The 22,595-nt window shown below is 53.0% G+C and overlaps 3 protein-coding genes across 3 annotated transcripts; 1 reads left to right on the top strand and 2 right to left on the bottom strand.

Moving 5' to 3' along the window:
• Positions 1–743: 743 nt before the first annotated feature.
• TGME49_211310 (hypothetical protein) lies at positions 744–12,635 on the bottom strand. The gene is made up of 5 exons (XM_018779534.1): positions 10,688–12,635; positions 8,857–10,075; positions 8,480–8,638; positions 7,663–8,002; positions 744–7,107 (listed from the first exon to the last, which is right to left on the bottom strand). The coding sequence occupies exons 1-5, from the start codon at positions 11,999–12,001 to the stop codon at positions 1,635–1,637; spliced, it is 8,505 nt and encodes a 2,834-aa protein (XP_018637975.1). The 5' UTR covers positions 12,002–12,635; the 3' UTR covers positions 744–1,634.
• Positions 12,636–14,271: 1,636 nt separating this feature from the next.
• On the top strand, positions 14,272–16,107 carry TGME49_211320 (hypothetical protein). Its single transcript, XM_002371226.2, has 2 exons — positions 14,272–14,406; positions 14,463–16,107. The coding sequence occupies exons 1-2, from the start codon at positions 14,358–14,360 to the stop codon at positions 15,602–15,604; spliced, it is 1,191 nt and encodes a 396-aa protein (XP_002371267.1). The 5' UTR covers positions 14,272–14,357; the 3' UTR covers positions 15,605–16,107.
• A 665-nt stretch (positions 16,108–16,772) lies between these two features.
• On the bottom strand, positions 16,773–21,919 carry TGME49_211330 (methionine aminopeptidase). Its single transcript, XM_002371227.2, has 6 exons — positions 20,291–21,919; positions 19,406–19,624; positions 18,624–18,825; positions 18,321–18,432; positions 17,749–17,888; positions 16,773–17,411 (listed from the first exon to the last, which is right to left on the bottom strand). Exons 1-6 carry the CDS (start codon positions 21,597–21,599, stop codon positions 17,300–17,302), a joined length of 2,094 nt encoding a protein of 697 aa, XP_002371268.2. The 5' UTR covers positions 21,600–21,919; the 3' UTR covers positions 16,773–17,299.
• Between the last annotated feature and the right edge of the window lie 676 nt (positions 21,920–22,595).

Raw genomic sequence — 22,595 nt, 5'->3', positions numbered from 1 at the left:
GCTTCGTTCTTGCTTATTTTCAGAATCAGCGAAACTATACATGTTTCTCCCTTCATTGATTTCCTCCCAATCGTCTAACCATGGTCATTTAGACTCACCTGGGCTGCATACACATCTTCTGCGGGCTAGTTCATTTTGACCTCGTTTAAATCGCGAAACCTGCACTGAACTGAACTCACCACGAGATCAAAACATGCAGTGTTCTCATTTGCTTGTATATTTTATTGTTACGAGGCCTGAAAGGCTACTGCATCTTCAATACTGAGTGTTTTCGTTGTATGCATGGATCTTCACAGAAGATACGTCAGAATTTCTTGAGCCAAGACGTAAAACTCTTTTATCCCGCACACCATGCCGGATTGTTACAAATAGCGGGCTCTCAGTGTTGCAGGGAGGCGAGGATAACAAGCAGTGTCTCATCTGCGATTTCATAGCCATACCGCCGCTCCGATTGCAATCGTATATGAAGACGTGTCCGTGTACCGGGGCTTCACCCCTGTGAACAGAGGCCATCCGACAGACTTGTAGGCCAAGGCCGCCATCGGGTTGCCTTTCTGGAGCTGACTTTCGCCCAGATACCCTATAAATCTGCCAGCGTTTTCTCCTCCATCATGCCAGAAACTACACACTGCAGCATCCAGTGTTTTAGGCCTCAGGGCGCAACGCACCGAGAGAGTGCCACTTCGAACTCGAAATACCCGGTTGACCAACACTACAGAAAATCTCGTGATCACGTGCTTCTTCCCGGATTAAAAACTGCAGTTTCCAAAAGCATAGTCTCAAAATCGAATGCGAAAGGATGCCTGCATCATCAATCTTCCATTTCAATAAGAGACGCGGAGAGAGGCGCCGCCTCTGGCCCTCGAGGTTGACCATAAGCCAGTACAAAATCTATTTTCGGGTAACACGTACACGTTTTGGGAAGAGCAATATTTTGCGTGTAAACACGTAATTACCCGTGGCAGACGGATGCCCATAGACGGACAACCACATCATACTAACACAGTGTGTTCCACAAATGCGGTTAGTGAAACAGCACGTTCAGCTCCGGAGTGCGAACCGACATAGAGTCACAGCCACCTATCCAGACAGAGAGGTGCTGTGACAAAAGAGCAACTGCAAAGAACACACACTGGCATATCAAGATGTCCTGACTGCCTTTTCGTACGAACACGATCTAAAACGCAAGCCAATCTAATCTGAAAAGTCCGTCTGAAATCCCCGCGTGGCCTGTCCATTTCTCTCCAGATCGCTTCCGCTCTTCGTATCCATGACATCAGAGCCCTGTGCACAGCAGCATCTCCAACACTACCCAAATTCCGAATCAATACGTCCAGAGCAAATCACCTCCCGCGGTTTTCTGTCAGAAGCATGAGCTTCTAAAATCATTTATCTAGGGACAACGACTTAGCCCTCACACGCGTACCCAGAACAAGAGAGCCCCCGCGGTGGTTCTCACACACTCGGAGTGGATCCCCGGAGTGCCACCGGGCAAGCAGCACACATGTATTTACGTTTTAAAAAAATTCATTTATGTTTAGCTTTACGTGACACGGATGTGTCTTGTCCACATTCAGCGTAGACGTACGCTTGTTTGCGTAGGCCAATGTGCACATCCACTTCACATTGAACCTTCAGAGTTGCTGCTGCGTCGACGGGTGTGACTCACATCCACCATTTCCCGATTTGACGGGATGGGGGCGGCGGCCCCGGCGAGGATGTCCCTGACAAGTCGACTGAGAAGGAACTGGGATTTGGTCACCGGGACCATACGGGAGCCTTTCTGTTCGAAGGTGATGAGAAGCGCCATGACGCCCACGGCGATTCCCGTCCGAACGTGCTTTTCTCGCCACTTTACTCGTGGCATTGCTGGCCTCGATTCGGCGTCTCTCTATTACTGCAGCTCGACGAATTTCCCTCTGAAAAGCGGCTTCCTGTTGCCGTTCCCGCTCTTCCATTTCCCGGATAAGACGTAGGGCCTCCTGGAGTTCTGCTTCCTCTTGCCGCCTCGCTAAGTCTTCTTCTTGCTCCTCGATCTGCTCACGCTGGATAGCTGTAAGGTCCGAAGCACAAAAACCTTCTTCGCCCTGGAGGCGCAGTGCAGCTTCTCGCCCCCAGCGGTTGAAAGAAGCGGCGTCGGGCCTCGACGGCCGGGCGCCCCCGGGGCCCGCAGGCCGGTCGCACAGGGGCCGGCTCCTAGCTCCGGCTGTCCCGGAGACGGTGCCCGAGGTAAGCGCCGCGGAGGCTGTCGCGCTTTGGCGAGAGACGACGACGACTGAAGGCGGTCCCGATACGCGTACCACTGAGGAAGGGTGCTGAGCGAGTGCTTGAGACTGCCGAAGCTGAAACTTCAGTGCTCGCTCCTGACGAAGAAGTTCTTCTTCACGCATAATGGCTGACAGATCCGGAACAGGCGCAAGTTCTGGGGAAGCGCTCGCGGAGCCAGGGACCGGCATCTCCCTCCCAGCACTGCCTCTGTTCCACGGCCCCGGACGCTGCGTGGAATGCTGAGTATGTGCCTGGTCTTTTAGCTCATCTAGTACCCCGGTGTCTTTCCCATTCTTTCTCTTCTTCTTTCTTGAATGTGAAACAACCAAGAAGTCTTCAAGGGCAAACCCCCGTCCACTCGGATGCGTGTCGCCGCGTCCGCGCGCTGCTGTCTCCACCTCGTGACCCCGTTGACTCAGAGAGGCAGGAATATCGATCTTTGAAACCTGCTTGGTTTCTGTGGTGGACGCGGTGACAGGTTCCCCAGGCCTCGGCATCCTCAGACTGCTTCCCTGAGCGTCATATACATCCGGACCGTTTCCTCCCGCGATGCCTCTCCCCCATGCCACCACTGAGGAGGCCGAGGACTGCTGTGGTTTCTCTGGGGGGTGGCTACACGGCGGCGCGAGACCTGGGATAGTCTTTCGAACCTCCCCTCTAGTCAAGACACAGTTTCCATTTTCCCGTCTAAGCACGCTGCTCTGTTTCCTGTGTCTATTCTCCACATGATTCCACGCTGGGTCCGGGTCCATGAATCCAGAGGGGTCGTTGTCGTCGGTTCCTCCACTTTCATCGGGTGACCACCTTGGAGTAGCCACAGGCAGACCAGTGTCGTCCAAGGAGACAGTTCGTTCTTCTCCGCTTTTTCTATCAATGACTTGGCGGTCGTGGTTCTCCCATCGGCTAGTGGGCCTTGCGGAGTTTGGCGTGTGGCCTGACGGACTCGCGGACAACAGGGGGCACAGTGGGGCGACTTTTGGGGGGCTGGTCTGCGAGCCCACGGGGCTGAGTTTGGACTCAAAGACTCCCGCGCCTCTGGGATTGGGAAGTCGACCAGTAGCAAGAACTGGAGACAAACAAGGAAACTCCGCCTCTGACAGCCGCAGGGTAGGTGCAAGGGATGCTGTAAGTGCGGGAGAGACAATAGACGAGGATGGACGACAGGGGTGAGGTACAGGGGAAGAAGACAGAGGGAATGAGGATGGAGGCAACGAGGGAGACAAGGGAGCAAAAGCCGGCGAGAAGGTCTGAAGACGTTTCCGCCAGTCCTCGACACCGTTGCCGTGCGGTCGCGCTCGGTTTCGTTCCTCTCTCTGGCTGGGGAATCTTCCAATATCAGATGCTGTCGTCCATGCTCCTTCCTGTTGCACTTGCGCCTCGCTGGCACCATCTTTTGCTGGCACAAAAGGTGTTGTCCATCTCCCCAGCATCCCTATCGAACGCTGGTTGGACATGTCGGCCTCGTTAAGCGGCTCCTGCATGTCGTCTCTTTCATTCAGATCTACCCCTTTGTTTAGGTCCTGGCGATCAGTTGCGTTCCTTGACTGTCGAGCATTTCTGACCTCATCCTCACTTGTGTTCTTTCCACTTTGCTCTTTCGTCTCTGATGTGTCCACAAACGTTTTCGCATTCATCGTAATTCCCTCGCTGTTCCTTCCCTCTTGGGATTCAGCGCCCTCAACCGCCTTTCCATCTCCTTTATTTCGCCACTTCCCTCCTGCTCCCTGCTCTCTGCCCTCGTCGCTTGCATTCTCGCCCGGCCCCCTGTACGCAGGTCCCTGAATTTCCTCCGCTTCCACGTCCTCTCTCTTCAAGCACTGGCCTGTCAGTTTGCCTTCGAGCAAAGGCCTCCGTCCGTCTCCTTTTTGCCGGCCTCTGTGTTCTTTCACCTTTGTTCCCCCTCGCGCTTTGCCTTCCTTGTCGTCTACCCAGAAGGCGCCTGACCACTGATCGATGAGGCGCCTCTCCAGGAGCGCATTTTCGGACGAGGTTAGCAGGTCGCTTGCTCGCCGCGGAAGGCGGAAGAGGATGTTCTCATAAGGGAGGAAATTGGCGATATCCGGCAAGAGAAACGGCTGTGTGAGTGAGGAAGAGGATAGCCGACTGGCGTCACCACGGACCATTCCTCTCGAATCGTCGCCTGAACGGGAGGGGTGCTGCTGCGAACGAGGAAAACTGTCTCCTCGCTCGCGCACTCTCCGGTGAGGCAGAGGAGCTCCCAACACAGTCGCGAGATCTTCTGCTCCGGCGCTCAGAAACGACCTCACAGACTGTCCGTCATCCAGACTCGAACCCATCAGCTCCGTCCACAAAGCCACAGCCTGCCTCCCTTCCTCGGTCCAAACGTCTTCTTCGTGAGAAAAGGATGAAGACGAGGAAGAACCGCTGCTTGCAAGTAGGACTGAAGACACAGGAGGAACCCGGCTTGAAAACGAACGAGATTCTGTGCCGCCTTGACCGGACAAAACTTCGGAAGCAGGCAGCATTTCTGCATGGGAAGAAGCACCTCCGGAGGAAGCAGGACCCAAAGAAGATACGTCCCTCGACGAAGAAGAGGCCGCTTCCAGAGAGACTTCCATGTGGCTGGCGAGGCCTGTTGACGATTCGCCCCTTATCGCCATTAGAGGGTAAGCGACCCGTCTCTCTGCTTGCTCTCTCTTATCCTTTCGGTCTACATCCGATTCCCTACAGACACTTCCAAAAGCTTCAGTCTCGTTGCGGGGCCTCCTGTCTTTCGAACGTCTTAAAACGTCCTCTCGCCGGTCTGTCTCCGGCTCCTGACCCGTCTCGTGGGCTGTCTCCATCGTAGCAGAGGCGTGAGACAGTCTAGGGCCCTTCCGTCTCGTCGTCGAGTCTTCACACCGATGAGATCTCTGAGGCTGCTGCGCACAAGCCTCGACCCACCAGGGAATCGCCGGGATGTCGCTCGGACATGCCGAATCTCCAACGGAATTCGCGAGCTGCTCGTCATCCAAGCACCGCTGCCTCAAGGGCTGCGACAGCCCCCGTGTCGTCTCCAAGAGCCCGGAGGTCACTCGCGCCTCGTGAGACCCCGTGAGGGAGGTCGGATGTGTTCCCCCACCATACAAAGGGCGCGAGGGCTCTGCCCAGTCGTCGTCGGAGCCCGAGGCCGTCTCCGGGGCCGTGTGGGAAGGTGACCACTCGGTGAAGGAGGAGAAGAGTGAGGGAGATCGTCGGATGTCTCTCCTCTCTTGCCTGCTGCGGCGAGGCAATGCATCATGGGGGTCGCTTACCCACGCTGGGTTCAGCGGGTCACGAAGGCTGTTCAGGTTGAGAGCAAGGAGTTTATCAGTGCCTTCATCTAAATATGCCGTGGTCACGGCTGCCTTAAACGATCTCAAGATGTACTGCATGCCTGCAGTTGCTGGGAGAAAAACGTCTCCGCTCTCGCAAGAGGCTGGCGAAAAAGAACTTGAGGAGGTGGAAAACTGGTAAATCCGTTTTGCAGAGCCCAGGGTTTCGAACAGGGCTGGGATGTCGCGGCTGAGGACGAGCCCGGTTGTGGGGCCCGCAAGGGCCGAGGCGGTCTTGCGGTGAAGAGCGAGGAACAGAAGCGGCAGGTTGAAGAGGAGAAAGAGACAGCAGAAGTCGAAGAGACTCTTGTCGCGGAGAGACACAGCAAGTGGAGCGACAGTTTCGAGTACGTGACCTACAGAGGCCGGGAAGGGAGGTTTCGGGCGGAGCAAGGCCTGGGCCGCGCAAGCGGCAAGAGACGGCGGGTGACAAGCGGAGACAGTGGGGCCCCGAGGCGACGGGGGCGAGGTGGAAGGAGGCAATTCGCCAGAGGAGGTAGATGGGAAAGGAGCAATGTTGTTGTGGTTTACGTGGTGTCGGGGGTTTCCGAAAGAAGCGCGAATCGCTGCACAGACCTGCTGATCGACAGGCGAGCTACGCAAAGCCGGACGAGTGTAAGGGGGGAACTGAGGCGAGTGAATCTCCACAATCACAGCTGTGTGGTTTTCACTGCATGCGAAGGAACCGATGCTCGCTGCCTCGCGAACAGGCGTGAAATGGAGGAACACACTCCACGGCGCTGCAGACGGTAAAATTTCTTCTCTTGGCGGACCCAAGTTGGTACCACGGCGGCGGTCAAGGCAGTCGGGGCCTATGGCCTTGACTCTGTCTCCGTCACACCCGTCAGGACCCCCCCCCTTGCATCTCAAATCGGTGGGCGAACCTTCCAGAGATTCAGAGGCAGCGACCCCAGAGGTGGGCCTCAAAGAAAGTCCCGGCGCCTCGTGAAAACTCAGGCCAGGGTGCGCCGAAGGCGGGAGACACAACGCGGGTTCAGGCGGCAGGGGCTCCGGCATGGAGGGTGACAAGATAAACGGAGACAAATTCGAAAAGGATGCGACCGATCTAGGCAAACTGGTCACAGAAGAAAGGGACGGTGCTCCACTTCTTGCCTGTGTCTCCTTTGGATTGGCAGGAAGCAGAGACGCACATCCCCGTCGTGAAAGGTCATTCTCCTTTCCTGGCTGTCTCGTGAAGGCCGAGGCCTCAGGGATCGGCGCACAATACAGCAGACCGTCTCCAGTGAGAAGAAAGATCTGGGAGGAAGACAAAGACATCTGCCGCACTCCCCCCGAGGGGCTTGACGACGTCCGAGGCGGAGGCAGATGGAGATAAACGGGCGGCGAAGAGACGCGCCCGTTCGGCGCACTAGGCGAGACGGCAACAGCAGGCGCGCCGCGGCTCCGAGATACAGAAGGGCAGGGTTGAGGCGAGGGTGGAGATTCCGAGACGTCGGACGTGGAAAGAAGTGGCACTGCTGGAAAGACAATTGGCGGCCGGACGCCGCAGTGAAAGATGTAAACCCTGGAAAATGAAACGGGCGAAAAACAAAAAAATGAAAAAAACAGATGAGACCATACCGCACTCTTTAGTTTCCTCTGCCACCGGAACAGCTTACAGACTTCAACGACCGAAGGAAACCAACACCATACAAGAACTGGTTTATGCGTTTGCGGATGCCGAAGCCCACCCGCGTTGTATACGCCGGCGGATAGCTGTTTGCCTCAAAAGTGAAGGCCTCAGACAAGTGTACTACAAATCACGTGACGGGGTGTCTATCTCTATATATTTATATCGTTGTCTGTCCATATGGCTACAAGAACACCTGCGATCTATTTGTCTATCTATCTATCTGTCTGTCGATTTTTGTCTGGCAATCTATCAATCTTGCGTACGTCTTTCTAAACCTATACATACACATTTACAAGTATGTATATATATATATATGTAACGAGAACTGATCATCACTGTGGAATGACACACAGATACGAGCGACACACCGAATTACTCGACGGAAAATCGACCCATCCGAGTCCGTCACCAGATGACTTCCTTTCCTGCAAACATTTTCGTTCGCACCTCTCATCAGCGCCAACCGCGAGCCCGACAGAGTCATTGACCGCCAGAGTGTCGGTCGAAAAGACCGGACACCCCTGAGATGTTGTTTGCGTTGTCCAGCCATCCTGGGTGGTCCCCAAGTCGTCTTCTCGCCTCCCCACGCCCTTCAAGCGCATGGGAGAAAAGAAGGGAAGAATCGCTGGGGCACCTCGGCCACCAGAGACCGCACAAGTTGAGGCCGATGAGGAGGCGCTAGAAGCACACGAAGACGAAGGTGCACACGAGGAGTCCGATATCCCAACAGACAGGGAACTGGCAATTCGAGAGCCAGCGACGCGACTGCCTCCCCAAACGAAGACCTCTGCATGCGACAAGAGAGAGAAAGAAACACATGGAACGGCAGGGAGAGAGATAGACACCAAGAAACGAAGGAACCACAAATATGAAAGGAGCCGAGGCTCATCGCGGGCCGCGCACCAGGATCAAAATCACTCGAAAGCATTCACATGGAACATAGTGTCTCCAGTATTCAATGGAATGCAACGCCTGTCAGCAACACAGTGTTGAAATTTGATTTCCTAAAGACTGGAGGGTACTAGTTTGCTCTTCCTTGGGGATGCCGCAGCTACAGAACACAAAAACACAAACAACAACGCCTCCGGAAGCACACAAAGTCCGGGTCAAATATTGACAACAACTGAAACGAGTAGGTCCTGGGCGCTGAAATCTTGGCTCGATCCCACATTGTTGAAAACAACAAGATAACAGGAGAGTTGCAAATTGATTTATGCTTGATCACACTCGGGCGCTCGTCAGAGAAAGCAGTGTTTTCACTCACTCTGAGGAGGTCGAGAAATAGACATGTTTGTATTTTGACCCGCCGCGATCGCTGTGCATGGAGGCAGACTGCTGAGGACAAGAGCCGCTTTGACATTCCTCACTGAAGGTGGCTGAGCGCATTGTCCAAACGTGTTGTCGCCGAAAACGCATACACGACCTGAGAAGGCAAAAAACTCCCAGAAACGAAGAACGCCTAAATATTCAAAACACAGGAAGGACATAACGACGAGTAAAATTTTTGTTGCAAAACAGAGAGAGTATTTGAAGAAGAGGAACAGCGCAAGGTTCCTTGAGTCCACAGATCTTTTAGAACGATTGCCGGTTTGTTGTCACCGTAGTTCTGTTTTGATTGTTAGATCATCTGTTGGCTCTTACCATCGTCGAGAAGAAGCAGGGAATGTGTCAGACCCGCAGCAACGGCATCGACCTTCCAGGTGGCAGGAAAGAGAGGCACAGAGCGCGAGAAAGCCTTTCTGCGACCCCCGAATATTTCTTTATGCGAAGCAGACGAAGATCCAAACGCTGTCTGTCGCCGACTGCGGCACGATCCCTCTGCCCATTTTCTCTCAGTTTCTGTCTCAGCGGAAAACATGTGAGGCTCTCCAAGGGATGACTCTGCACGCAAAGCGGCTGGAGATGGGCGGTCGCCTGGCGAATAGGGTTCGACGAGCGGCGCGGACTTCCAGCTACAGAGCAGCACTGGACGAAACGTGAAAGAATCCTCAGCTTCGCCGGACGTTTTACGGTGAATTGAGTTTGTCTGGCTCTCACCAACTGCCAGCCGCGTCTCGGACAGTTTTGTCTCTCGAGATGTGCCTGAGCAGGTCGCATCTCCAGAAGCGGAAGGCTGCTCGCTAGCTTCATCGCCCCGCTGTCGTGTGGAGAGATTTCGCATTCGTCGGGGGTTCGTCGTCGTCGATGCATCTGAGTCTTCAGAGGCAGACGAGGAACCCAAGGACAGCGACTGGGAGACAAAGCCTACATCACCAATGTCACGGCTGTCTAAACTTCCTACAGAGGAACCGGACTTCTGGTGACGGTTGCGTCCGTGGCCCGCCGTGTCATTTGGTCGGCATTTTCGGGGGGAGAAGCCGAGCTGACAGCTCGAGTTGTATCCCCATGCGTACAGTCGTCGTTCGTTCCGATACACCCAGACGTTGCCGCTGTTTTCTTGTTTACAACTCACTGGCTCCTCGCCAACGCAGCCCTCGTCACTGTCCTCTGACATCGGCCCAGAACGTTCTTCGTTGCTTCGGAGAGCATCAAAAGACAAGGGCTCCAATACAGGCGGAAGGGGACCTCCTCCGGGGTAGGCCCTGGAATTCGTGCGCCGCCTGCGTATCCGCTGAGACGAGGGGCTATCGTGGCTGTCTCCCTTTGGTTCTCGCCTTCTACAAGAAAACTGCGTCCCTCCCTCTGCGAGGTGGGATCTGTCCAGAGCTTCCTCGCTTCCATCGGAGTCTGAGCCTCTGCTTTTCGGCACCGAGTGAGTTCGACGTCCGCAGGATACCATCGTTTCCTCAGGGCTAAGTCCGGGTCGCTCGGCAACTGCTACATCGACGAGGAGCAGACAATGCGAGGCGCCAACGGCCGCCTGAACACAACAAGTGGGACAGAAAAAAACCGGAGCTTGTCTGTCTGCGTCGGCCTGTGATCCGCGAGCCGCGTATCTTGCTTTCGGGCAGTAGGCTCTTTCTATCACATCGTTTCCTTACAATCCTAGATAAATCGATTTCACTTTCTGAAGGAAAAAATATACAGGCACAGCGCTTCATCAATAAATATATGTATATATATGTATACATACATATATTCATATACATATGTATATACGCACATGTTTATCTAGATACACATACGGGATTGGATCGGCAAATGAGTGGGTCAGAGCCAACTTTCTTCTGAAACTGACGAAGCCCGGGTGTGGGAGATCCCTAGCTTCCTGTTGGTGAATCGTATGCAACAGCCGAGCAGAAGAGCAAGGCTCGCGGTGACATCCAGACAGAACCTACAATGCCACCAACTAGATTTCCTTTGTCTCTGCATGTGAGAGAAAAGGAAATCTATATCAGTGTCTCTGATTCACGAGGAACACCTGGTGGCATGAATGAAAAGAATGAGAAGGCAGCTTTTGACAAGACATCTTACAAGGTTGCCAACATATTAAAAGCTCTAAATTACGACCGAAGAAGCAAAAGATACTTACGTCTCTGATAATCCTTCCTCGCGTGTGTTTCTTTCCGGTATCGTCAAGAAAGGTGCAGCCGCATCGGTAGCAAGCGTCGCCAGCCTTTGGGAGGAATTCCGGCTGTTGTTCTCTACCACTTGAGATGAGTTGCGACCGCCGCGGAGAACCACCGCAGGTCCCAGAACGCTTTCCTCTTGAGCTTCCATGTGTGAAACTCGAAAAGGATTCCAGAGGCTCAACAAGCCCTCGAAGAAGCGTTGGCTCTGAAAGGATTTGGTGACCGCCGTCGCCGCCTTTTCCCCACACCCACACCTCTCCATCGAACGTTGCTGCGAGGCTGATGGAAGCTCCACAGCGAATGAGTTGCACACGCAAGCTGCTTGCTCCATTTCTCGCTCTGGCACTGCATGCGGAACAGACCAGGGAGGCAGCAGAAGGCTGGACAGAAGGCTTAGACGAAGGGGGAGAGGAAACACAGGACGACAACGACGGAGAAGATGAGTGTGGGGCCGAGGACAGCGGATCTGACGGTCGTCTTTGACTGGACAACTGTGGACCTCTGCTGCAGAACAACTCAGAGGTCGCCTCATCATCGAACGAGAAGTGGACGGGCCGTGGAGGATGCGTTCGCTTCCCAGATGCGGAAGAGAACAGAAGGTGACCGAGCTGGTGGGAAGATGCCGCTCCCCATGTACAGAGACATCTGAAAAGCGACACGTTTGTAGCCCCTGAGAACGTCGGAGGGAAAACAGAATTTTCACCCACAGATTTCACGAGAAAGCACCTCTCCAGATAGGGGTCAGCAAGGTTCTTCCGGGGCGGCGACCGGAGAAGAGCACAGAGTCGTGAGGCCAGTTGCATCGGCGAAGGGCGTGTCTGATGGTGGGAAACGTGTCCAGCCGAACTCGGACATTCCCAGTCGAAGTGGTCGCTAACGAGTGCTTTCGGGAGGATATTGAAAAGGGACCGCGCTGCCTCGTCTGAGTAGAGAAGCGGCTGGTGAAACGGATCTGCTCCATGGTGAAGAAGAAGATGCAGACACTCTGGCAGTTGGAGCTGCTGGAGGCAGGCAAAAAGCAGTTCTGACGGTCCTACCTCGGGACGGCTTTCCCCAGAAGCAGACGTGGTCGATCGGAAGCCTTGGGGTGACCGGCGCGCAGGACAGACAAACGGAAACGCCAAACAACCGACTGTGTCCCTTCTGCTGGCCCACCCTTGCTCGTTTTCGCCGATTGATGAATTTCCACATTTTCGTGTTGCTCCTCGCTGGCTGTGTGGCGCAGTCGATCCACGAAGCTCGGGACTCCGGCCCTGCCGCCCACGTCCCGGCATGAGCTCATGAGCTTCGGCCCAAATAACTCTTTGGAGATGGAGTGAAAGATGTGATCCCCCAGCAGTATTTGCGCTGGAAGCTAGTCACAGCGTTTCATCGGTTTTTTCTTTACGAAGAGTACCGTCACCGGGAAGTGTGCGCAAGCTTCTCCCTCGTCGAGGCAGATTCTCCTTCAGGCCCGTGTAAAAGCAGTGCGCATGGAAAAACGGTGAGGGAAGTCACATGCGAAGGACGAGACACAAGTGCACACATCGCATGCCACTCGGCTACCCGCGATGCTCGGTTATGGAGGGAGGTAGCGCCGCGATGTCGTTGGGAGGCAAGGCCCCAAATTTATCAACCTACTTCGCTGCATCCTTCAGACAAGCACGCACACAAGATATGAAAAACAGCTGTATTTAGTGTGCCGATGAAGACTCTCGTTGCTTCGGCCTTAAGAAGGCGTTTCTTTCTGCGAACCTCGCCGTGCCTCCTCAGGAGCGCGTTCTGTCGTGCCTGTGTAACGGCGGGCGCGAGCGCCTCTTCAAATGTCAGTTCACAGTTTTTTCCAGAGGATGGTGACTTTCAACATGTAAACTCTTGCCAAACAATTTGTAGGCAAGCCTTCTTTTCTGGCGGCAAATTTCCATTCGAGACGGAACGTTAACACAAACAATCGCTAACCGCCCGCCTTGTCATGTAAAACCAAGACTTGACGGGCTCCGCATGCTCTCTCAAAACTCGCACAAGATGGAGATTGCTCAACTTAACGAGTGTTTTTTGAACCAGGTAGCTGTCTTAGCAGTTGTCAATGACCGAAAGCGTTCAAATGAATCTTAGACACAAAAATGCGTCATCGTAAGAGAGACTGCTGAATTCTGCATGCGCCCGTTTTGCTGTCAATTTTGCAGTGTCCTAGCTGCTGAGATTCGTTTGAGGCGGGTAGCACCGCTCGCCGTCAGTGAGCTTTTTTGTGCCACCTTGCGTAATATCCTTCTGACCAGAAATGGGCAGCCCTCCAATTACTACAGCACAGGTAAAGCTTGTCAGAAAGAATCCAGCAGCTTTACAGAGAGCGTGAAAGGTGTGCTAAACAGTGACTGTGGTAGGGGCCTCCAGCCACGCACCCTATGAAATAGGCCAGTTTTGCTCCCCCCACAGAAGCTCTGTTTAGTAGTTTTCTTTTCGGTCAAACCAAGACATATCTTAACTAGTAGCTCATCTACCATTTCTGCGGTAGATTGTAACTTCTTCCGCGTCCGCCGTCCCTTTCATCTTCTGTATTTCCTGCGGAGCTGCACCGCCGCTCAAGGACGACTCAATCCCTGTCTCAGACAGTTGTAGCATCGATATCGCTTCACTGAAACAGATTGCTATACCCATTACATGCGCAGAAGGAGTTCATGAACGCAGAGAGAGCGAATGCTTGCGGTGTGCTATTCCACTCCGCCAACGTCGATAGCCACACACGTACTGCCCACGTTTGCATACGCAACGGAGGGCGGCGTCGGACATCGAGCCAATATACTTCAGATATGTATCACTGAACCTTCCACCTCGTTCTGCCAACAACGAGCCTCAATAAAGACCAAGCTCTCACATTATGTGACGAGCTTCTGTCTTGAACAATGCTTTTTTTGCGTGGGGGAGTAAAGATTTTTTTTGAGACGAACGAAAGGTCATTGAGTCACATGAAGGCACATTATAGCCGTATGTCCTTGACAGGACAGCAAGACGCGTTTGCCATTGCATGCATGGATTCCACTTTGCTGGCCTTTCTGAGAATGAAATGGAGTAGGAAACTGTCTACCTGCAGGCTAGGAGAGTTCCCGACGACACATCGTTGCGTGGCAGAACCGGACGCATCCGTAAGCACACGACTCAATAAAAACCAACTAGCAACATGGGTGTAATTTGCTGAGCCAAATATGCAATGCATATTCTTGGTTAATGACAACAGTACAAGTGAAAAAAGTGTCCAGGCCAAGCGGATTTTCTCAGCATGCGTTCACTTCTGCTTTTTCCTGGATGTTTCTGATTCTGATGCTGACGCAAATCTGTTGGCGCCATTAGCGAGGATATACCATTTAATGACGCAAACACGGTGAGATTCAATTACATGTTCATTTTCCTGCAGGATCTTCTTGCCCGTGACACGTTTTTCTGACACGGTTGCCGAAACGTGGTGTACATAACATCCCTTCGCGGATATCTGAGTGTCTGGATCAACTCCGGGTGTACATACAAACCAAAGGCAAACGTTCGTGTTCAGCACGATCGTGACGGCACTGCAGTTACACAAACTCCAGGTACCTTGAATTAAGGCGCCTTTCTGCCGACACTTTCCTTCAGTTTTCTGATTTAGACACATTTCCAATGAGGGTCATAGTTTCCTTCACTCTGCTTGGAGCGGTCGTCTCTGCAAGTAAGCCCGTCACTAGGTATCAAACAACAACAGTTATTAATTCTGATTATTTATAGGGGCCCAATTTTTGCCGTTGAAAACTGAACTGGACACACCAACCGAGGCGCCTGCAGCGCCACAGAACGCTCACGCTCGCGATCCAGATGGCGTTTCTGACGTGCCAAAGGCAGTCGCGGCACCAGAGCCAGCTGCATCGCCAGGACTGCCGCATTCGTCGATGATACCAGACCTGACAAGACTGCCCGGAATTCCGGCTCTTCTTACCACGCTGCCGGAACCTGCGGGTGATACCCCGGCACAATCTCCCCCCGGCCTCCCTGTTTTGCCGCCTATCCTATTCCCTCTGCCGATAGGACCTCCTTCTGCCCCAGATTTTCCAGTCGTGGTCCCCCAGCCACTACCGATCCCCTTTCCTCTTTTCCCACTTCCTGTTGGAAATATAGGACTGCCGCCGTCCCTTCCTCCGCCAACCATATTCCCTCCAACTCCGGGAATCCCCAGCCAGCTGGCAGGTTTTAACTTCACTGGCCTTCCGAACATCGGTGACTTACCTCAGCTGCCGCGCCTTGGAGAACTTCCCCGGATCCCTGGACTGGGTGACATCCCACCGCTACCAGGTCTGGGTGACATCCCACCTCTACCAGGTCTGGGTGACATCCCACCTCTACCAGGTCTGGGTGACATCCCACCTCTACCAGGTCTGGGTGACTTCGCCCCACTACCGGGACTCGGTGAACTTCCAGGACTTCCAGGATTCGGTGAACTCCCACCACTACCAGGATTGGGCGGTTTCCCACAACTCCCGCGCCTCGGCGAGTTGCCACAACTACCAAGACTCGGCGAGTTACCATCACTACCAAGTCTGGGCGAATTCCCACCATTGCCGTCCCTCGGGGAGCTACCCCCAGTCCCAGGTCTGAGTGGCCTGCCTCAACTTCCAATAATCAGCGGGTTACCGACAATACCAAGCTTCGGCGACCTACCACAACTTTCAAAGCTCAGCGATGCTCCGGCACTCCCCAGCTTACCGACTCTGGAGCTGCCTAAATTGGACGGCAGCAGCGCCTTCGGAAACCTCACCAATATTGAGTTTCCCGGTCTTTTAGAGCGACCCGAGTTGATCGAAATTCCTGCTAATCTTGAGCGACTGCACCAAGCCATCCTTGACTCTCTTCGCCATGCGGCATCAGCTCCCTGATCGTCACGCGTGTGCAAGGTGTTGTGGGAACCTCTTTTTTTCACTACCTCAGGCGATGCACAATGCTTCGAAGACTCTAGGAGCAATGCGAAAGTCACGCAGTACATAATGTGACCTCCGCTAACGTCTCGTTCTCTCAAGAATCCTGAAAGGCGACCTGTCTGAAGAAAATTGGCTCGATCTACGGCATCAGAACAGAAACTCTCAATGTCTGGGAACCTCTGACTCGCATATTGACGCCTTTTTTCAAGGTACACGTGGGTTGTCTCAAAACGTCCTCACGGTGCTGCGAAGTACAGCGTGAACTGCGTCACTTGACCATCTATAGCTGAAGTGGCTGAATTCGTCTTTTACCGTGCAATGCCGTTCACACCGGCCAATGTAGATTTTTCACATCTGAACGTTTGTTGAACCTTCGTTCATTTTGGCAATGTACGCTGCCACATCCGAATAAATACAGTCGGCTCTATGAGCAAACTCCTGCGAGAGGTTTATACTTGCCACTCGAGCGTTCTTTGTTACATCCTGGTTTTAGACGAACCCTGCTTACACTGACACAAGTATGTAGACCCATCAGTTTTATAATTCAGTGACACAGCTCGTTGAAATGATAGAGGCAAGGTTGCCGACGGAACACAACACGTTTCTCCAAAAGTTTGCAGTTTCTCCTCGCGGTGATAAACGGAAGTAACACAGACATGTTGCGTCTTCTGCATTCCATCGCAGTACTAAGGACGTTACGGACGACCGCCTTGATCTTCACTTCCGTTTCAGAGCATCTGTGCCGAAATGTGATTTCGCCTACGCAGACGGGTGGAGATTTACTGTCGTAAGACAGGCTTATCACTGCCTACCACGTCCTCGTGCCGTTGCTCTGGCAGCCCAGTAGATCGTGAAGGCCCTTCAGGGTACGCTGCCCAGTTGATCCCTTGCACTGGTTGTTCGTGCGGGATGTTTGTTGCCAAGCCTCTGTGTCTGGCTTTTTACTGACATGCTGGCGTAATCGTGCATATGCACGGACGACGCTGGACATGATATCTATGACTTTACAGTAATTCAGGCTGAACGAAATGATTAACGCGCTCACCTATGACATAGCAGTTGCTCATGCTGCAGAAGGCAGGATCAAAAAGTCCCATCCGTAGCGCCTGACAAATAGCTACCTGAGGTGCGCTAAAGAATGTTCACACATCACACAATGTCGAGACTGTGAAATCCACAGACAGGCCCGTCACGATGAAGTTCCTCGTGGATACAGTCACACTTTTCCCAGTTACGCTCAATAGCGACATGCAGAGAACCGTTGCGGTAGCATTGTCGCTTTGGCGTCGATTTACTCCACTGATGGCTCTCATGGAAGATTAGGCGACATCACCTGTTTGCCACTAACAGGAGAAAAGAACTCTCCACCTCTAGCTAGCACCGTATGTGGCCGTGTGTCTATGACACGAAACTGACATGTGCGCCGCTACTCACCGCACAAGCACTTTTGCGCTTGGGGTCAGGACATGTCAAAAAACAGAGATGCAGTGACATAAACGCTTCGCCTTTGGCAGGGCACTCGCTACAACAGCTTCACAGCGACACATGCCCCACTTCGGGAACTCCGCAATAGCCCTCCCCATAAGTGACGTGTTCATCGAAGATGGTCGCATCGCTTTGGAATTATTTCAAGTACGTCGAGAGTGCCAGCGGTCAGAACACTTCCTTGGCGAGCTCCAGCATGTCTGTCTCTCCGTCTGGACAGTCCGTCAGCACTTCGACACCGGTGTCGGTAATGAGAACCGTGTGCTCGAATTGGGCTGTCCTGGACACAAGGAATCGCAGAAACCCGTACTACCGTCGAAGCGGCATGATGCACACCATATACCGTGCAACTTGAGGGTTTATCGCAGCATTCGTACTCAACGGAGCAAACTCCTGTGGATGAAACATCAACCTGTGTTGCACGAGACACTGCAGCAACGACATACGGATGCCACCACAAGCATACTTTGTCATTGACAAACGCTTAGCTGCGTTTCCTACCGGCGAAACCCAGCGGGCTGGTCTAAACGCTCCCCCCCCCCACAAGCGTGGATGCTTCGTTCAGAGCGTTTCGGTTGAACCATATCTTTGTTTTCAGCTAAGGAAGCAGCACTTACGGTTTTCCGTCAGTGGTCGCGATCGTCCATTTGTCGGGCCACGTGGTGTAATCTGTTCCACCCATGCAGACGACTGGTTCGATGGTAAAGCACATCCCCGGCAGCATCCGCCCAGGCATGTTGTTTGAGGCATGAAGAACCTGAAGTAGTCGCCATCAACCATTTAGGACACCAGCGAACACGAGGAAAAGGTGAAAACGGATTGAAAAACAACACCCACAGCACACTACGAGCCCATCGCTCGCTTGGGTTTAACCTTCCCGTCTGGCCGAGCAACAGTGCCTATTTTCAATATTGCCGACAGCAGCAGGTGTTGTCGAGGTTCCGGCTGTAATGGTAGACCTCCATGAAGCCTCACGAATCAGTAAACGTGTCGCTAGAGATAACTGGGGACATGTGCTCACCCCGTGCACCTACCCAGCCATCCTTACTCTTCCTCCAAGTTTGCGTATTCAAGAGAATGCCACCTTGGCTGTTCATATACGCTGTCCAAGCATGAAAGATAGAACTCGCTATTGGAATTGTCTTAGCACCAGAACGGGCAAAACATTCGGTTCTCTGTTCGTTCTTACAAAAGGTTCCTCGTGAAAATTTCGGCCGATGCCGTGTCCACAGAAATCATGAATAGTGCTGTAGCCCCTGCGCGTCAGGAACTCTTCAATTGCATCGCCGATCACACTGAGCCTGCAAATGCACCAGCACATCACATGCGGAGAACAACCACTCATGTGCATGCAAAGATGACCTTCGTTTTTCCTGCAGTTCTTTCACTAACGCACACCCTGGAGCCAGGGAGTTGTGCATGTACGCACAACCGGAGAACAAACACGAAGACGCGCCTGGAGGGCTTGTGCCATTCCACCCGAAACGCTTACCGTCTGCCTGGTGCACAGACGCGAATGCCTTCCAGCGTGGCTTCTCGAGCAGAGACGAGCAAGCGGCGAAGCGGTGGCGAGAGAGACTCGAAACCTCCAATGGGAACTGTTCGCGCACAGTCTCCATGAAAGCCATCGAGAAAGCAGGAGACGTCGATGCTGCAGATGCTCCCCCGTTGAAGCGGCCTGTCGTCAGGAATACCTAAAATGATGTGCAGAGACACTCAAGCATGCACGGTCATCGCAAAGGATTGACCAAGGGCGCACATCTCCCTCCACGTGAAAACGAACTCACGGACGCAAAGAGGTCTATACCGATACACAGATGTCAGCTCTTGCTTGCATGTGAGCAGTGGTGTGCAAACACTGAATTATACTATGGAACTGCGTATATGCGCACAAAGGAGTACACTGCACAGACATATTTATGTATATATATATATATATATATATATATATGGTGTATATATATATATATATATATATATATATATATATATGGTATTAAAACCGCCGCCGCCGACAAAAGACAACCCTGTTTCTACGCTGCTCTCAGCTCTACGCAGTGGAAGCGTGTTGGATGGAGTCTCTCATCGGCGGCACTCCTTCCTTGCTCGTGAATAACAGTTCAACAAAAGCGTCCTTTCCCAGCCTAAACTTCTCGGCGTTTTCGTGGCGGCGTGCTGCCAACGTCGCTTGAATTATCTCTTCTCTTTTGCCTCCGTCACCATGGCTTTTCCAGCTTGCAGCCCTTCGCTGGCTCGTCGCGTTTTGGAGCTTACCGTGGCAAACGATTTCATTTGTCGAGGTACAGACACTCTTGGGGAAATTGCAGTACCGCAGGGGAGACGGGTACGCGCCGCGTTTCATCGTTTCTTCGTGCACAACTCGATCAATATCTTCCGTTGTCAAAGGGGCGGAAGACTGCGCACAAACGCCCTTCACAAAATCCACGGCGACCTGCAGAACTTCCCTGGTCACCTCGCATGCGCGCCGGACACCTGACAAACCGCACGAGACACACACGGCGCGTCTTGATCGGGTGGTCCAGCAACGCAGACCTAACTGAATTTATCGGAGTTAGAGAACACGGAGCTGGACCGTGTAAATATCGCTGGGATGTGGTTCGATCGGAGGCCATGGAAATCACGACGTTACCGTTTTGTATTCGTGAGCATCTCACACAATGTATCACTGACTAAAAACAGAGTGTCAGAGAAGGGAAAAAGGCGAACGAGAGAAGGCAACGGCAAGCCGGGGAGCACAAGAGGAAAAGTAGGCTTGAACTCGAAGAAAAGACAACTGGAGAGGGGGAAAGAGTACAGAAGGACCCACGCGAGTTCGAGGGTGGCACACCTTGGGGCAAATGAAGAAGAGAACAGAGGGAAAGTAAAACGAATGAGAGGCCCACAACACATGCAAAACGAATACGATTCGAAGTCCCATAAGAGACACTCGCCATTTTCGGACGAGTGCCCTGGGCCTCTTTGGGTTGTCCAATCCATTCAGTCTCCGACTTTAAGCCCCCTTTTCCAAGAATAGCTTTTTTCGCCTTGCATGGGGTCTCGTCAGGCTCTTGCGCTTTTCACATCGGCACAACACCCGCTTTCCACCCTCGTTCTCCCCGTTTCTGTTCATCTTTCTACACTGTTTTCCTGGGCATTTACCTTCTACTTCTGCCTGAGGCTTTATCCACTCCATCTCCCTTTCTGCGACAGGGTGGAAACGCGCGAGTCTAGCCTTCATTTCGTCACCTTCGCAGCGTCTCAGCTGGAGTTCTGCACTCAGCATCGCTTCCCTTTTGGCTTTCGCTCGGCCGTCGTCTTCCTCAGCATAGTGGGGCTTGACGATGCCGGCACCCACTGAGAGCGAAGGCGATACACGGCCAGGCACTATGCGGCGTAGCACTGGAAACGACAGATCCGTCGAGGAGGAAGCGTTGTCAGAAGACACATCAGGAGACGAACAGAGAGCTGAGAAGGACCTGGAGAACAAAGACGGACGACGCCGGGAAGAAGCGAAGAAGGACGAAGGCCCAGAGGAGTGAGAGGGCGCCGCAGGCGAAGAAGCACGAAGAACCGACGATGGCAACCGCGCCTGCGATGCAGGAGAGACGCCATCGCATGCGGTCAATGGGAGGAACTGGAAAGCAAATCCAGGCGAGAAAGCAGCAGAGACAGGAAGGAGCAAAAGGGTGGAACCTCGTCGGCAACGACAAGACGACCGAGAGGTAGTCCCCGAAGAACGTGAGGGAGAGAAACTATCGACCGAGCCTCGTGAAAAAGCAGAAGACCAAGAAGAGAATTCGAGGCCAGAATCGCGTTTTTTTCCTCTCATTTTGTGCGACTGTCTTATGGGGTTTTCGTAAGAGGCGAGGGAAGTCCAGGGGGAGAGGAGACACCAAGCAGGTTCAGCTTTGTTTTTCGGAGCCTTGCCAGTCTTAGAGAGACTCTGCCGATGGAAGTCGGCGCGGGAGCGGCGTCTGTCCACAGAGGCACAGACAGAGGCGAGAGGCGAAAGGCGTTCGGAAGAAAAGGGTGCATGCAGTGAGGAAGAATGTGCTGGCGCATTTGCTAGAGCAGACATAGAAGCCCATCGTCGCTTGTCAGCGTCGAGAGGAAGGCCGTGCGAAGGTAGGTAGTAGGGAGTTTGAAACATAAACAAAAGGATCAGGAAGGCGAGAACAGCGTGATTTCGTCTCCAAGTTTTGCCTTTCTCTGCCTCACGACGCGGCCCACCAAGCCGGAGGTTGTTCCGCTTGTCTCCGAGTGGTTTTGCTCCTGTTACTGATCCTGAGGAATTCGGTCGACATTGCCCTGGAGTGACGGATACAGTGTTGCCTACTAATGACAACTTCCGTATCGCAGCTTTCTCCTGTGGAAGCGTTCTTCGGAAGACTCGAGATGGATCTTTATCGTTTCGCTCTAACAGCATTCCGTCCTCCATCTCTCCCTCGTCTAAGCCTTCTGTTTCCATCCTTCTGTAGGGACGGCGACTGCCGAATCAACGCGGACTTGACATGCGGGTCGAGGAGTGGAAACAAGTCTCAGGCAATGCGCCTAGGCAGAAAGACGGGGTAAAGAGAAACGAAGAAAAACACCTAGAGACGAATGCAGGAAATAACGAGAGAAGAAGGGGGAAAGATCGTCGGAAGGAACGGAGACGAGACAGGAGGCGAGACGCAGCAAGAGCAGGGGTCAGCGAAACATCGAAATCTGCGTGGACGTGGAGGGAACCGCGAGAAATCGAGGGAAACGCCGGAAGAAAAAAGGCCGCCAGAACATGCGAAAGACGAGAAAAGATAATTCTTGGATCACCTCGCGTCTCCACTTCCGTTCCTGCATCTGTTCTCACGGAAAACGCTGCTCTATCGACCGTTACGTCGCCCTCCCTTTGACTCACCAAGGCACATTTCTGTCTCCTGTGTCTCCTGACCGTTGGAACAGACTAATTTACTTGGAACAGAACCAAGGATAAAGCCAAGTACAGGTTAGGGAGTTTTTTCCTTTTAGCTTTGCAATTTTCGACAAGCAACAACGGGCAAAACGGCCATGTCTTGAAAAGTTAAGGAAAGCCTCACAGGTGCGTATTCGGAATTCCGGGGCTGCATGCGCACGCGGCAAGTCTCGTCGTGTGTCTCGGGAAGAAACGAAACACCAGTGAAATGTGGGAAGACAGGCAGAACAGGAGGAGTTTTCAGCGTTAGTTTTCTTCTTCATTTCACCTACCATTCGCGATAGTGCTCCTTACCACGGGAGTCCCTACTCTCCATAATGCAAGGCAACAGCTCCTCCCGCACGAAACATACCGCTTCTCTATCTGTCTACTTTTTTGTCCATCTTCAAAGCTGCATCATCAGAGGCTTTCAGCTAAATCGCGGCCTTTTATTTACTTTCTTATTTGTTAATGCGTTTTGAAACACGAAGCGTCCGAATTTTTCCGAACAAAGTGGCGGCCCGAGTGTTTCAGCAT

This window comes from Toxoplasma gondii, chromosome IV, assembly GCF_000006565.2.
Source record: "Toxoplasma gondii ME49 chromosome IV, whole genome shotgun sequence".
In the NCBI taxonomy this organism is placed as follows: domain Eukaryota; phylum Apicomplexa; class Conoidasida; order Eucoccidiorida; family Sarcocystidae; genus Toxoplasma; species Toxoplasma gondii.
This window is presented reverse-complemented; position numbering and strand designations above follow the sequence as displayed.